The sequence below is a fragment of the Leptinotarsa decemlineata genome, unplaced genomic scaffold (assembly GCF_025532065.1).
Source record: "Leptinotarsa decemlineata unplaced genomic scaffold, Ldec_3_MD MMD2_tig00000576_RagTag_RagTag, whole genome shotgun sequence".
In the NCBI taxonomy this organism is placed as follows: domain Eukaryota; kingdom Metazoa; phylum Arthropoda; class Insecta; order Coleoptera; family Chrysomelidae; genus Leptinotarsa; species Leptinotarsa decemlineata.
Window position 1 is genome coordinate 8,500,037 of NW_027412551.1, and position 18,104 is coordinate 8,518,140.

Sequence of the window (18,104 nt, forward strand, 5' to 3'; positions counted from 1 at the left end):
AGTAGTTTGGTGAGTAAGTCCCGATTTGGAAACAGTTGCTTTAAGATGTTAAAAGACGTTTAGTCAAATGACTAACGTGTTTTGTAAAGCGCAGTTCAGAATGAAACCACAGGCCTAAGTTCTTTGCTTCAATTTTAAAAGCTAAAACGTCACCATTAATATGAATATAAAGAATATTTTCAGCAATATCTCGCAATCTTTTAGGCCCAAAGATCATTACTGCTGACTTTTTGGAGTTTAACTACAATCAATGAGCTGATGACATATTAAAGATGGTCTGAAAATACAATTGATGAGGTTTTGAGCGAAATCAATGTCAGGAAATTGAAAAGAAAAGTACAGTTGAGCATCATCTGCGTAATGATGAATGTTGCATTTTCCTACCGACTGATGGAAGTCACAAATATACAAGCTGAATAGTGAAGGACCAAGGATGGATCTCTGAGGAACACCTTCAGTTGCGGGCAGAGTCTCTGAGCTGATACCGTCCACCATAACACTTTGACTTAGGTTCGAACAGTAATTTCTGGCCAGAGACAGCCCATTCACAGAAAACCCGAAGAAGCTGAGTTTATCGCACAAGATGTGAAAGTCAAAAGTGTCGATGGCTTTACTGTAGTACAGAAGTACTACAAGTTAGTTTACTTCCATTGACAGCCTTGAAAGGGTCTTCGGTGATGTATGTACTATTTATTAATGTATTGACTCATTTTTTCCATAAGTTTTACTATTAAATGAATATTTTTACGTCTTTACCTGCTTTTACTAATTAATGAAATGACTGTATCAGCTCTCTCAAGTAGTTAAAACTTGTTTCGAATTAATTATCTGATCGGACCATAAAACATAGTAATGTTGTTGGAATATAAAATGTAGTGATCAAATCTTGCTTGAGAAAGATACTGTTTAGCAAAACGCGTGTTGCGGTTTTGTACACCTTAAGAGTGAAATTTGAAATAAATCTTATTAGTTGGACATGAAAAATCACCTTTTTCGAGACTGTTACTCTCTTAACTTCAACGTGCTTCAACTTCCACCTAGTATTAAATATTTTATTGAATGTCTGACACTGACAATACCTTTCTACTACTACTTCAACGTGCTTCAAATTCTACCTATACTAAAACCAATAATGATTGAGAGTAGAAGTAAGCCCAGTTGACAGCAAATCGGGGGCGTGCCTATTAATTTTTGAGAGGGTTAAGAATGAAAGAAAAATTCTTAGTACAATTAGTTAAAATATTCATACACATTTTTTATTTATTTCATTAAAACTTTGCAATATCGTAATTTACCTAATCGTTGTAGTCATTAGGTGGGCCTTATGAAAACGGAGTAATAATCGTGGTAATTATAGTAGGTACCAAATAAATTAACAATATTAATAAAAAACACAATATATATATATATATATATATATATATATATATATATATATATATATATATATATATATATATATATATATATATATATATATATATAATATATATAACTTTTTTCACTATTGGGTTGCAGCAATTGATAAGTGAACTCTTTATAACTATTCTCAAGCTTTCGAGTAACTTAAACTCATCGTCAGGGATACTAGAAAATACAAATTACAAATTTTTGATAATAGAATATAATATAAATGTGAATGTACAAATTTTCGTCTAATCTTCAACCTCAGATTCGTCACTGTTGCTACCGCTATCATCAAAGTGAATTATGATTGGTTCAATATTGTGTTCAATACGGTTGTCTACGTCCCACATTTTTTGCTTTTCTTTTAAAACATGCTGCATGCATTTATTCCAGTCTTCTCCAGAAACAGTTCGAATAGCTTCTTGTAGGTGATGCTGCACGTCCATTAATTTAAATGTTCTGTTTTCTCGTGCCACATATCCTTTTACTTGCGCCCAGATTAATTCTATTGGGTTTAATTCGCAGTGGTATGGTGGTAACCTTAAAACTGTAATTCCACGACTTAACGCCATTTCATCCACTGCGAATTTTTTATATTTGTCTGTGTGTAATTTTGTTAGCTGAAGTAGTTCTGCCTTTAAACTATCTTTGTTATATTGGATGTTCTTATTAATTAACCATTCTTGAATTACTGCTTTTTTCCATGATTGTTTCGGTAATGGTTCTAAATGTCGACTATGGTATGGGGCATTGTCCATGACGATGACAGACCCAGGTTCCACAAGTTGAATGATGCCTTCAAACCATTTTTCAAACACCTCCGCATTCATTTCTTCATGATAGTCGCCTGTTTTCTTAGATTTAAATATTATTTCACCATTTGGTAAAAATCCACTGTCGCTTCCTGTATGCGTAACTATCAGACGACTACCTTTTCCAGATGGATGTTTTAACGCAACTGACAAACCTTCAATAAAGGCTTGTCGTGCACTTGTTATATTACCATCCTGCCATACTTTTTTGACCGTATGTCCTTGGTTAACCCATGTCTCGTCCATGGGTTAACCGAAATTCGTCAATTTTTCTTAGATAGTTTTTTCTCCATGCTATTATTTCTTGACGTTCAATGAGAATGCTTTTTCTGTCAACTTTTCCGTACGTAAATTTCATTTCGTGTACAAGTTTCCTAAAAGTTTCTTTACCCATTTTTGGGACCAATTCATGATCGCTAAGTGCCTCCAGAACTTCTTGTAGTGTGGGCAGCTCATTTCTGAAAAAAAAACTGTGAATAGTTCTGCGTATACTGGTTTTGGCTTCTTCATCAACTGTGATTTTTTTTCGTCCGCTACTAGTTTTTGGCGTTTGTACGTCCCCATGAATTTCTGCTTCTCTTAGTATTTTGTAAATCGATGATTTTGGTACACCGGTATAATCAGAGCACATATCAACTAATTTATCTTTTGTAATTGTGGAACTTAATGATGTAGAAATGCCCGGTTGGTTATTCGGAGGTACACACGTAGAATTACAGCACATATGCACAAAGTCATATTTTGGTGACTGATGATCTCTTTCAAGACAGTGAAATACTCGCAGTACAATTTGTTTTTCTCTTACTGACCGAGACTCCGACAGTTTTACCTTTTTCGACGTGGAAGGCCCGACCATGTCTCCCATTTTTTGAGTAGTTTGAGAACGGTGTAGAAATATAATTATGTAACGCTTAAACACTTATTACCACTATTATTTTCACCAATTGTTATCACAACACCTCGATTGCTGACTAACTTAACTGTAAAACGTACAATTCACGCTGTATAATTCACAAACCAATGATACGCTCATGGCTGCAAGTACATTAGTGAGGACTGAAACGATGAGATGGAAGTTACGGTAAAGTGACAAAGACAGAAATATCGTTGCGTACAGCGTTGCCACTAGTTGTAATAAATATCTAACACTATACAGAAAATAATGAATTTTAACTGATCAGTAATCAGGAATGTATAAGTATTACTCATTACAAGCTCATTACTGATTTTTGTCATAAATAATACCTTTTAATCGTACTAGTATTGTGTATTATCTATAATTTGCCACAACCTACAACTCTACTGCTTACTATATTTTGATTCTGCTATAAACTGGTAACGTAAAATTTAGATATGACAACGCGCTTTACTCTCAATCATTATTGGTTTTACTATAGTACTTGTTAAATATTTAATTGAATGTCTGACACTGACAATAATACCCTTTTTTCGTTTTCAACGCGTCAAACACAAGAGGGGTAGCAAATTGAAATTTTGAAGTAGGGATTTTTGCAACTGAAGAGATGATGACTCTTCTGAAGATAAAATAGAAAATACTAAATGAATGAGAGATGTATATTCTTAGTTGATAAGTTATACGTGGAAGTGAATGGTTAGCGATTTTTTTTATTTTATTTTTTGTGTTGGTACACTTGTCTCGAACATATGTTCACAGTTTCAGCTGTTCATCATGACTAGTTTGTTGGTGAGAGGCATAAAAGTTAGCAGCGTTCTGCGTGTTCGGCGATTGCCTGCTATTGAAAATAATGGATCAAAGAATTTGCATCAAATTTTGTGTAAACAATGAAATTGAGTACTCAACAATATTTGAAATGTTGACAGTGGCATACGTTGATTGTACTCTGAGTCAGAAAAATGTTTACAAGTGGTACAAGCGTTTCACAGAAAGTCGAAAAGACGTGAATGACGACGCTCGCTCTGGACGCCCCAGCACATCAATAACCGATGAAAATGTTGAAAAAGTGAAGAAAATTGTTCATGAAGGATCGTCTAATCACTATTAGAGAAGTTACCGAGGACAGAAGAAAAGTGGATCTGCAAGCTTATGCAGATGCATCTTGGCAAGGTCCACGTCGAGAAGGGTAGCTTGTAATATCCTCCAGAGCACGTTGGACGTTGTTCACAATTGGTGCCTGAGGGAGCAGATGTCTATCAATCCCAGCAAAACTGTGATAATCCTCTTCAACAGGAGGAGAAAATTTGACGATTTAACACCACGGATGGAGGTGAAATATCTTGGCATTGTCCTTGATGAAAACTCACCTGGAACGCTCACTTGGAAAAAGTTTTATACAAAGACAGACTGTCCCTATGGACATGCCGAAGGATATGTGGTGAAACTTGGGGTTTAGGTCCCAAACAGATTGTCAGACCAATGATCACTTAAGGTGCAATTGCCTGGTGGCCGAAGGCTTTACAGAAAACGGACCATGCGAAGATCTCTGGCTTGTCTGATCATCAGTGGTGCCATCAGTACCACACCGTCAGCGGCTATGGAGATCCTTCTAAATCCACCTCCTCTCCACATTTTTCTGGAGAGAGACACTAGATGGACTGCTTATAGACGTGTGCACATTGCCAACTGCACAAATCAATTTAATGCAGAGTGCAACAGACTGTTGGTTGACACTGGAAGTCACAGCATTCTGGAAATGACCTCTGACTTTACGCCTTCAACTGTGAACTACGAACTGCCTTATAAAGTACTGTTCCTGAGTGGAGAGGACTGGATCCTCCGGGAGAAGAATATATCATGAGCAAATAGTTGTTGGTTCACAGATGGATCAATAACACCTTCCGGTTCTGGTGCAGGTGTTTTCAGTCGCAGACCCAGGATAGAGATATCAACCTGCCTAGGAACCTATGCGATTGTATTTCGAGCGGAAATTTCCAATCTCATACACAAGTCAATAGAAATATTCTCGGACAGTCAAGTGGCGTTGGAAGCTCTTGGCTCCTACCGAGAAACTTCTAAATTGGTAGCGAATTGCCAAAATTGCCAAAAACGACTCTTCTCGATAGAAAGACTTAACAGACTCTCTATGGCCTGCATTCCTGGCCATACTGGCCTGGAAGGCAATCAGGCTGCTGACTCCCCTGCGAAGGAGGGTGCTGCAAGCAGCTTCATCGGACCAGAACTTGTCATTGGCATCGCTTTAGGCTTTGCCAAACAAAGATTGAACATCTGGATGGCAAAAAGATTTATGGACTTCTGGCAAAATCTTCCAGGATTGGCTCACTCCAAGGCGTTTAATCACCCTTCAAAGCTTGATACTAAACAGTTGTTGGACTACAGTGGGGATGAACTACGATATCTAACAGGCCTTCTTACAGGTCACTGTCATTTAAATGCAGAGACTCGGACTATCTGTTTGGAAAATGATGAAACAGCAGAGCACATACTTTGTGCCTGTCCCGCTGGGGACCAAATCAGGTTTTCAGAGTTTGGCAGAGCCGTACTCTCACCATCTGACCTGAAAGACCACTCACCATACAAACTAATCGGCTTCGTTAAGAATCCGATTAGTTTGTATGGTGAGTCCCAATGGAAGAGTTGTTCAAGAGAGGCAAGACCAAAAAGCACGCCAAGTTTGGTCAAATGTCAAGGTTTCAATGATCGTATGGTTAATAAGGAGAGTTATCTTGAAGTTATGCGCCGTTTGCAAGAAGCAATATGAAGAAAACGTCCGGTATTGTGAAAAAATAATTAATTACTGCATCACGATGATACACCTGCTCACTCGTCAAGAGGACAAAACAGAAATTGATGAATAAATGAATATTTTTTAAGAAAAATGAAAATTCACTTCATTTTTTGAACAGACAGCGTATGTGGATGTACCAAAAAACAACTTTCAGTTTCGCTTCAGATCACAATTACTGTAATGTGTGTGCATTCTTACATGAATGTCAATAACCTTTCAGTACATGCACCTTCCAGCTCTTAGTCACAAGAATGAAAGGGACCAGAACCTGTCCTGTTAACCCTACATTTAGATACTTTGCTCAACTTCCTGTCAACAATGGTTGAAATCGTTGGACTGTAACAAACTAATTCGTATGCTTTATCTACATGACTCATGCATACCTTCTAGTCGCGAGGAAGGACCTTCTCCACGAGGGAATAAAGTGATAATGGTATGGAAATGCGGTTTGGTTTGTACCGCGCGATAAACAAATTTATTCGATAATAAAGACCGTCGCTAACAGATACAATATCTTTTTACGGAAAGTTCAAATAATAGTTCTGAGACACGTAAGTAGTAAAAAGGAAGTAATTGGAAAACAGTAAGTAGGTCTATGATTTGCGTTAGAAAGACGTTCAGCAAGAAGTTTTCATCAAAGTAACAGAGACCACTTTACTCTTGATTATAATAATAATAAACGGTATTTGTTTTACGTTACGGTGTTTAGCAAAGGGCAACTATTCCACTCAACCACGTTTGACGAAAGACATTACAAAAATGTCATTATATGAAATAATTTTCAGGACAATAGTGAAATAAATACAAATGTTGAGATCTCTGTTGACTGAGCAATTCAATTCTAAGTTTACTTTTGAATAGATACATGCATGATCAAAGCCTAATCACCACGCACATTTGTATCTATTGGGTAAAATAAACAAGCCTCCTTATGCTGGCCAGTCAAATTTACGTGCAATCGGCTGGCAGAAATCATTGTTACAGTGTCAGAGTGGTCAGTTACGTTTTAACGCCTGTGGTGTGTACATATACGGAATTTTTGAGTTTAAAATTTCAAAAATGTTAAGTACTGATACGGCTAATTTGTGTTCGTACACTCCACCAAAAACGTTTTTCTATACCCAATCGGATATTATAAAAAAAATAATAAAAAATCGGTCGTTCCTTAGTGCGACTCTGTACAAGCAGCCTTGTCTGGGTTGTTGTTTTTGTATTAGTTTGTGAATGAAACAGGCGAAATGCAATTCTCTTCTATTTGGCATTTTCAACCACTTTGGTTGATTGAAGGGGTCACATGATATCTGTTATTCAGGCTAATATTGGTCTAATACAAGCATATTGTACTTTCTGAATTCTTGCAGAAGTTGTGGAATCGAGACAAAGGCCATAGACATCACAATAATAGAGTGAGTACGTTTGAAAGGGTAATTTTGAGTGACTTACTAAGATAGTGTCTGAATACAGATGTTTTAGTATACCGTACGACCGTTGAATGAGAGTATTGACTTTCCTAACAAATCTGAGGTTGTAGTTTATATAAAGTCCTGAGCATTTCATTTTGTCATTCAATCCTACAGAATGTTCATCAATATGCAAATGGATATTATCAATGGCCCTTCCACGATCTTTGGCTTTTCCAAAAATTAATAAAGAGGATTTACTAGGATTTAAGTTCAGACGGTGTTGCTGTAAAATCAACAATATTACTATTATGCGATGTTTTGCGATCAATAAGATGATTTACTTTATCGGAGTAGTACAAGTTTATGTCGTCTGCATAAGTATATATTTTGAAAAACTTTAGAACATTGGAGAAGAAAGATGTGTAGATAATGAAGAGAAGCGGAGCGACAATTGAACCTTGCAGGGCATCATGACGTACACTCATATTATCAGACAGACTACCCTTTCTATTACTTAAAAAGGAGAATATAAAGTCATATACCTCCACACTGGAACAAAAAAACGAAGTTTAGCGCACATCAGACTGTGATTCATGGTATTGAAAGCTACTGTAATCGAGAGACAAAAGAAAAGTGTCTTTTCCATTATCGGTGACTGAGAAATATCATCAGTCATTTTTAACAAGGTTTACAGGTTTACAGGAAGGATATTATTATCAGAGACAAAAGTATACCTGACTATAAGCTGCTTTTGATACAATTTTTGAAATGGTCGGTACTATGTTTATGGGTCTCAAATCATTTGGTGTCAAAGGGTTAGTAATAGTCGACCAAAAAACAATGAATTGCTCAATCCAAGCAGTGTTTGAAGCTGTTCCACCTTAAAAAACTTGAATTTATGCGTCGATATGGGACAGTGGATAAAACATGGCGACATCATTTCACACCGGAATCAAAACGATCGTCATATGAGTGGACTGTACATGGTGAAACGACTCCGAAGGATGCAAAGACGCAACAGTCGGCTGATAAGGTTATGGTATCAATATTTTGGGATGCGCATAGTATAATATTCATCGACTATTTTGAAAATGGAAAAAACATCTACATAGACTTCTACATAGTGTTATTGGAGAAAATGCACCACAAATCAATGAAAACGATGGCAAAATTGCATGAATTGGGCTTCCAATTGCTTCCGCACCCACCGTATTCTCCAGATCTGCCTCCAGCGACTTTTTCCTGTTTTCAGAAAATGCTCGCTGGAAAGAAATTCAGCGCCGATGAAAAGTTAATCGTTGAAACTGGAGCTAAAGACAAATCGTGCTACAAAAATGGTATCGAAAAATTTTATGATCACTGTAATCATGGTATCGCTCTTGAAGGCAACTATATTGAATAATAAAATATAATTTTATCAATCTTTTTTTTTCTATGTTACTCTATGAACTTTCCAGCTCAACTGTTGGGTCGATTGCCGGGTCTGCAGTCTCATATCCAAGGCACGATAGATTATAACAATGAAGTCCTATTGTTGAAGAATATAAATTTAGTCATTTACGTTCACATACTCGTATTTGAAATTTTAGTAATAACTGGTAGTTTCAAACATATGCCTTTGTTGAAATTTCTCGTTATTCAGGTAGTAAAGTTGATTTGATTTGAGAATTGATATTTTGTTTTTATATATAAGCATTCAGCTGAGATATAATCAGATGGTAATAATATTTCCGAATACCACCCGACCAGAAAATTTTCTCAGATGAAGGTCCATTTTTTCAAAACTCGGACTTTGTTATTTTTGAGCAATACCAATCGATCAACCAACAATAGATTAAACCACTACGATAATGCTAAATAACAAAGTTTTCTTTAGAAAATGAAAATCTATTGATAATATTTTGAGATCTTGTGGTATTACATTCGATATTGTTTCGGAATGAATGTTTCAGTTTTATCCATATAGAAGAATATAAGAATATTCTTGAGTCATTCACTGTAGTAATACTCTAATTATTTTATTAAATTGAAATTATTCTCACCTGGCGTCACACACGGGGTGGATTTTTCGATATCTCCACTTCAACATCCAAGGAACCGATTTCTTCTTCACTTCCTTTTCTTTACGATCTTCCTCAGTAATGTCTTCAACTGTACTATTTCTTATAAGTCGACCGAGTTGCTTCTGCTTCATTCTGAACTTCTTTATACATTTTAGATACCTGCAAAAATACGTAAGAGTATAACACTGACCGAATAAAGCACCAGATAAGCAGTTTCTACATTATACACTTGTACCTACAGGTTAATGTTCGTATAGGTAACTACGTTTACGCCATACAGGAGATACACTTGGTGGACTATTTCAAAATTGAAGTGATGTGTGAAGGAATGTATTATTCATTGGGTGTTTTCACGATATCTGGCGAATAATTTTGGGGAAAAACGCAAGGCTTATTCTGTTTGAAATACGGTCAACCATCGAAAATTCCATACAACAAAATCTTCATTTACAAAAGGTTCTCAGACTATTAACAGGATTCTGCAAAATTGTCTTGACTCCTATATGGAAAACTATAACTAAAATCATCTTTGATGATTACTCAGCGTTGTGCAGTGTCATTCCCAAAGTATGCACCATATTTTTTAAGGGTTTTTCAACAAAAAGTTATTCCTGATAAAAGTTTGTGCATCCCCTAAAACTGAACATTTATTTATTTTATTTATTTATTTATTTATTCTAAATTCGGGACACATACAGGTAAAAGAACCCAAACAAGTATCCACTAAAATACAGATTGTGCTAACAAAACTGGCGTTCAACAGGTAAATGATCTAAATGCTTAATCTAAAACATAGATGATTAAAAATTGAATATTTTCCTTATGTTACTTTTATACATTTGTAAGGACATGGAGAAAACGTCCAAATTGGAACAGTATCTGTTGAATGAGTCTGCAATTCTATTTATTGGAGAGTTTTTCCCCACATTGGTGTTATATGTGGAAGTAGCTAATAAATATTTATTCCTTCTGTTTCTCTGGGGTACATGAAAGGACATCATTGCTATAAACTCAGGCGAGTCAATAAGATTCGTTAAAATTTTATAGCCAAACACTAGATCCGAAGTGATTCTCCGTTGTTCTAGAGGCTGAATGTTATAATAGTTACGGATTTGATTAATACCGTGAGTTACATAGACATTAGTGATTCGGTAATGAAGATGTCTAACAAACCTATTTTGCAGTCGTTCTAAACGCACTTTGAATGTATTATAGAAAGGATTCCATATAATGCTAGCGAAATTCAACTTGCTATAAACAAATGCATAATAGATAGTTTTAATAGCGGCTTCGTTGTTGAACAATCTGCACATTCTATTGAAGAAACCCAGTGTTCTGTTGCTTCTATTTATGACATATTCAACATGGCGATTGAAATTCAATTTTGTGTCAAAGTATACTCCAAGGTCCTTGATATATTCTACTCTATTTAATGCAATACTATTCAACAAATACTGAAACAATATGGGTGAATGATTTCTATAAAACGAAATACATGTACATTTTTCCAAGTTGAGTTTCAGCTTATTCATATCACAATATATTACAAATCTAGCAAGGTCTTCCTGAATTTTTAAACAGTCTCTTATGGAGGTAATTTTTTTAAATATTTTCAAGTCGTCCGCATATAACAAAATATTAGAATAAAGGAAACAAGACTGTATGTCATTTATGAATACTAAAAACAACAGTGGACCCAGATGTGAGCCCTGAGGTACCCCTGAGGTAACCACGAAGGGCGTCGACTTGAATCCATTAATGCTAACAAGTTGACTACGATTAAATACATAAGAGGACAGCCACCTAAGAAGATCGCCCTGTACACCAATTCCAGCAAGTTTCGACATGAGTATGTTATGATCAACCTTGTCAAAAGCCTTGCTGAAATCAGTATACAGTGAATCAACTTGTTCACGGCTGTCCAGTGCACTCGAGATATATTCGGTGTAAATTACTAAATTTGTTTCGATGGAACGTTTAGCGAAGAAACCATGTTGAATGTCACAGAGTGAGGTCTTTAAACTATAAAATAGTGAATCATAAACTATGCTTTCAAATACCTTACTGAAAATAGAGAGTTTACTTATACCCCGATAGTTATTGACTAGATTTCTACTGCCTGAGTTTTTATATATCGAAATACAGTTAAACACACGTAATATACGAGGAGCCTTCAAATATTTGATTTTGAGACAGGAGTAAAGTACTCTTATTTTGAAAAATCTCGGGAAACGTTATTTCAAAAAGTTGTTCAGCTTTAAAAAATTCATCTAGATTTGAAGTTATGGACATCCAAGCAACGTTTTATTTCACCCATTTTTTTTAATGGGGACTAAGAAAGAAAAATTGCCAAAACGATAAATAGACAGCATCCTGAATACCAGCGGCGGCTCGTCAGAGGAGGCAAGGGAGGCTTAGCCTCCCCATAAAATTTGAGGCTATTCATCGCAATAAATTAAAAGATATTTACGAATAATTATGATTATTTTTTTCTAAAAATGCTTGGTTATCATTAATTTATCATTAATTTTCAATATAAATACATAATATGCCCAAAAAAACACTATCGCTCACTACGTAGTACGTACCACACTGTATCCTGCATCAACAAAACTCAAACGCACCGCCCATGAACGAATAACGAATAAACCATCAACCCGAAATAGTAAATGCCATACGTTGCAAGGGAGCCAAGCCTCCGACCGTTTTAAAAAACACAAGCTTCGCGAGACCGATCCAACCATACGTCATACGTCCCGATTTGTAATTTCAGTTGCAGAAATTGTAGCGATAGAGGAGGCTAGCCTCCAGTTGGTCTCCGTTAGTGTACGACTGCGTTTGTATTTTATTTAATTATTCGGACGGGATGCCGTGACGGACCGGAACTGAAAAATATTTCGGTAAATCGTTCTAGTGTTTCTTGATAATATTTGTTATTTGTGTATAAAACAGGCAGTATTGTATTATAGCAGTGCTTTTTGGTAATATTTTTAATGTGCTTCCAAAGTGTTTTCTTTCAATTTCAAGGTGTTTTCAGGTTTTCACTTTTTAGGTAAGTTTTTTTTTTCATTTATTATGGATAAGTTGGACGAAATTAAAAAATCTGATCATTGGTCGATTGGTCGATTGATTGCTGACAAATAATTTTAAGTCTTTATCTTATGATAATAGATTTTACATTATTAAAACTCTGGGAAGGCCCTCAACCAAATTTGATATCAATTAAAGCGTCAGATAATCGACAAAATCGAGGATTTAATATTAGTTGATACGATAAATTCGATTGGTTTACCGGCTCCATTAAACGAGAAAAACTTTTTTGTTGGCCCTGTGTTTTATTTTCTGTTCAAACTGAATACCAAACGTGGTCTAAAACAGGATACTCCAATTTGAAAAATTTACCTCGTTCTACAGAAAGACATTTTAAATCTAAGAGGGCATATATTTTCGTCTTGTAAATTAAAATTGTTTAGCAAACAAAATATAGCAACAGCTTTAGATACAGCTCAAAAAGAGGCCATAATTTCTTTTAATAATCAGGTTAGGGAAAATCGGTCGAATTTAAAAAGACTTATTGATATTACGATTTATTTGGGTTCCCAAGAATTAGCTTTTTGCGGACACGATGAAACCGAAAATTTGAATAATCGCGGCAATTACAAGGAACTTTTAATGTTATGTGGCAAATATGATTCACAATTTGGCACTTTTTTAAACGGTAGCGTTTTTTCGGGCACCTCAAAAACCATCCAAAATGAGCTTATAGACTGTGTGAAGATTGAAAGTGTTTCTTTTTTTAGATATGTCAAAAATGGTAATGTGGTAGAACGTTTTATGGGTTTTCATGATGTTTCATCTGGGCGCACAGCTGATGATTTGTTTAATTTTTTAATTAAAGTGTGAAACCTATAATTTTAGGCAAAAGTTAATTGCGCAAACCTATGATGAGGCTCCGGTCATGGGCGGCCATTTAAATGGTTTACAAACTGAAATAAAGCCCATAGCTCCTCATGCACTTTTTACGCATTGTTATGCCCATGCCCTAACTTTAGTATTAAACAAAGCGTGCAACAACATAAAAATTTTCGCCCCTCCGGGGGGCTTTTCTGTGTGTATATATAGTCTTTATGACTTTAGCCTCCCCCGTTCTCTAATGCACGAGCCGTCACTGCTGTATGGGACGGTTTATTTTGAAAGCCTGTAATATTACCAATAATACAACTATAATGTTAACCACGGTCAATTTTTTTGAAGAGTCAAATCATTTTCGAAGTTTTTGGTGCAAAGTTATTTCTATTTTTTGTTGACATCGAAAATTACTCAAAATTATACTGTATTGTAACAAGAACTTAATGTTCAATAATATCAAATCACAAAACATCAAAATAAAATAGGTATTTCGGAACAAGCTCATTGATTTTCTGGAGATTTTCTTGTCCAAAATAATTCTCCAAAAAATCAACGAGTTTGTTTCAAAATACCTATTTTATTTTGATGTTTTATGATTTGATATTATTGAATATTAAGTTCGTGTTAAAATACTATATAATTTCGAATAATTTTCGGTGTTAACAAAGAATAAAGATAACTTTCCACCAAAGATTTTGAAAATTATTTCACTTTTCAAAAAAATTGACCGCGGTAAACACCATAGTTGTGTAATTTGTAATATTGCAGGCTTCAAAAATAAACCTTCATACAGGATACTGTCTATTTATCGTTATAGCAAAATTGGTTTTTCGTAGTCCCCATTTAAAAAAATGGGTAAAAAAATAAAACTTCACTTAGGAGGCCATAACTTCAAATCTAGATGTATTTTTTAATGCTGAACAACTTTTTTGAATAACATTTTCTGGGATTTTTCAAAATACGAGTACTTTACTCTTATCTTAAAATCAAATATTTGAAAGCTCCTCGTATATTACGTGTGTTTAACTGTATTTCGTTGGTGCATGTTCAGTTTTAGGCGTTGCACAAACTTTTATCAGGAATAACTTTTTGTCGAAAAACCCCTAAAAAATATGGTGCATACTTTGGGGATGACACTGTACAACGCTGAGTAGTCAGGGGCTCAATATCGTTGTTTTTTCACAAAATCAGGTACAGAGGAAACTCGATCGGGTTGTGTAGTTACCGTGAACTGACGTAAAAGCAACCTACCTAAACCTGTCAAAAATTTTAAATGAACTGGTTTTTTTTTGCCGGGAAGTTAGAGAATTGGTTGTGAAAATTAGACATGTTTTGATAGATTGGCCCTTCGCCGTCTGTACACTGGTTAAAAGAATTTTTCCGGAAAGAAGGCATTACAAGAATAAAAAAGTCAACTATGTAGTTATTTCAAAAATATTATTTCCTCGTGTGTTTTCTTATACTTGACTGTACTGTACAATTAAACTCGACTTTATTTCACTGCTTCACTGACAATACAACCAAACATTAACTAAAACTTTAAACTAATATTCAAAGGTCTATCGCTTCATTAGATCACTTCGTACCGCACTGTCCACAAGATTTCTCGATCTGGGTGTGGGTAGCGTTTATATATATGGTAATCGAAGTATCCTGAAGCCGATAGGGAATTCGCTAGAAGTATATCAAAGCGTCGCGACATCTAGAACAATCATGAAGTGCGAGTCGAGTTGAGAACGATCTTGGCCACGTCATAATTCATACACGACGACCAGCGGCGGCCAGCGTTATTTTTTTTCAGGGGATGATTTGCAACAATAATTTGTTTCAAACAAATCTAAAGGTAGCGTCATGTGCCTTTGGGAGCGGAGCGACACTACCCCAATGTAAACTTTCAACTGTTTCAAAGCGGTTTTCATATTACAACAAAAGTTATTGTGTAGAAACTGTAGGAACCAATGGTGAGAGAGCTACTCGTGCACGACTTCATGGGTTTAGGTACGCAGTTGTAAGCAAGCGGCTGCACGTGACGGGCGCATGCGCACATATATGTTTTGTATTTTTCCAGAATCTCGCTACGAAACGTTACAGCTGATGCTATATGTGTCGCGAGAGGCTTTAGGTGCCCCTAACATCTGGGGCCCGAGTGCATCGCATCCTCTGCACTACAGTTGAAGCCGCCTCTGTAAATAGTCAAAGTGATTTACCTTTTGTCATCAACTTATTGTATTTCTCCATTTTCTTCTTCGTTTTCTCACTATTTTTTAGCACTATCGAGTAAAAGTAGTTGTTTCAAAAGGGATTTTTGTTCTAAGTTGTATCCGAAAGAAAATTTTCTTTACACATTGTAAAGAATTTTTATTGTAGTTATTTTCTTTTTTTATTTTCTTGGAAGTGTCCCATATTTTTACATTTTTTGTTCAATGGTGGAGAAATAGAAAATCAAGTTTTTTCACGAAATAACTAATCCCTAATTAAAACACACCTCTTTCAATTGAATTATAGTTGATTCATTCTCAGCCTTAGAAATTGCAGTGACAAAAAATAAAAATGATAGAATAATTCTTTGGTTTCCGGCTAAATTATACGTGCAAAATATATCTATGCAAATTGATTTCTAGAGTGTTTACACCCTGATAGTGCGTGTGGTTTAGTGGTCACTATATTATGACAGTCATCTTCAGGAACATTTTATTTGTTCTGAAAATAACTCTAACAGAAATCAAAATAAACCTGATGACTGTGTATAGGAGAGATACATAGATGAAATCTTAAACATCTGTCTCTCTCTGTCAGAAGTCAGAGAACCACTGTCCTGTTGATGGTGATAATACGAGAGGATGTGCTAAGATCTTACCAAATATTGAGCATTTGTAAGACCCATACTTCCAAATCTAATCCAAAAGTGAAATTGAAACAGTGAATAATATCTAAATGAGTTATTTTAAGAAACCTATTCACTGAAAACTAGATTCGTGCATTTCCATTAACAATTACATGACCAACTTATTTAAATTGTGACATAAATACAATCATTGTATACCTAGTGGAGAAAGTGACGACATACAGGCACTGGAAATCCTGAGTGTAAGTACTTTCACACTAAGGTTATCACATTAATTTCAAACAACGAAATTTATTCTGCAATAATGATAATGACAATTGTAATATAAATTGATTCGGGATTATTAGTCGTCGTTTATGATTTGAATGTTCCAACGTTTCGTCAATTCTAACGGTGGCCGTCTTTAGGAGTACCTTTACGGATGATATGCGATAGTAAAGACCGTTTTTTACTTTTCTTGTGACTGTATTTATATTTTGAATGTTGAAGTGTCATCATATTTTGTTGGATAATTTGTCGGCAATCATCTCAAATATGTCTTAGAATGGTATAATATCCCCAGTCTAAGGCAAATATTGGGTTGTTTCAAAAGTTGTGTCCGTTTTTATGTCATGTGTTTTTGTAGCTCTATATTTCACTAAATATTTATTCAACTGAGCCGTAGTCTATACTGATTGATAGGGAATTTTGTACTCTATAAATCGTTATTTTTAACACCTCGACAAGTGTTTCGATCACCAACTGATCATCTTCAAGAGGATAATTTCGCGAAACTAAAGCTATTTATGCTATACAGATATATCATACAGGTAAACCATACAGGTATACCACCCATACAGGTATACCATCCTAATTTTTTTTAATTGTCTAGACAAGTTAACAACAACAGGCAACTAGATGCCTATGAGAGTGTAGAAATAAGTAAACATAATAATATTATGAATAACGATGACGGACCAATACCAAATACCATACTATATAGCATGTTAAAATAATATTGTTGGGTCTACTGATTACTTCATAAGAACACATTGTAAATATATATTTAGATAGGCAATATTGTGAAATTAATTTTTATATAGCTGAAAATTGTTTTATATATGGCTATAACATTCAAACATTACATAAGGACATATTGTAAAATAAAAGATAAGGCTAATTGTAAAACTAATGTAGAGTGGTATACCTGTATGGTTTATCTGTATGACATATCTGTAATAAATAGCTTTAGTTTCGTGAAGTTTCCAGTTATATCTTGAAGATGATCACTTGGTGATCGAAACACGTGTTGAGATGTTAAAAATAACGATTTGGTGTTGGGAAAAAACTCCAGTAATATCTAGAAGTATGACTCATATCTAAATATTGAAATTCTGTATGGTAGGTGTTCCGAGATTAAAAAATCAGAATTCAATTTCTACATTATTGAAAAATTGCAATGGAAATTGCGCGTTCTCCTAAAAAATGCACCTTTCCTGTCATTAGACAAAAGTGAAAATTAAAAAACCCTTTTTATTTTTATATGTGAATACGCGATTTTCGAATGTTTCAACCACAATTTGAAATTCTTTTATTTAATATTTTATTTAAAGGGGTTTTTGAAGTTGCTGAATTTGAAATGAAATTTATTTTTTCATATTGACCTCTAATATATTTTTTTTAGAAAATTCGTGCTATTTACTCCCCGTATAACAATGCAAGAATACATAACTCATTTTTTTGACCAAATTGTAATATTTTTCACGAACTCGGATTTTCACAAAATTTTGAGATCGAAGACGGAATTCAGCTAAATACCGAGTCAAAGTCGGAATTTAATAAAATTATTTAATAAAACTATAAAATTCCGACAGAAATCATAAGTGAAAACTATCGAGGAGAAATAAATATGTATAAGAAAGTAAATATTTCGAAACAAAATTTTTCAACCACCTACACAG

General features: G+C 34.8%; 1 protein-coding gene across 1 annotated transcript in view; it reads right to left on the reverse strand.

The window, feature by feature from the left end:
- stac (C2 and C2B_Munc13-like domain-containing protein staccato) overlaps positions 1-18,104 on the reverse strand; it is a 137,811-nt gene that overhangs the window by 116,324 nt on the left and 3,383 nt on the right. The window contains exon 2 of the mRNA XM_074174363.1: positions 9,390-9,569. Coding sequence (XP_074030464.1) covers positions 9,390-9,569 — 180 coding nt within the window. The remainder of the gene's footprint in view (positions 1-9,389; positions 9,570-18,104) is intronic.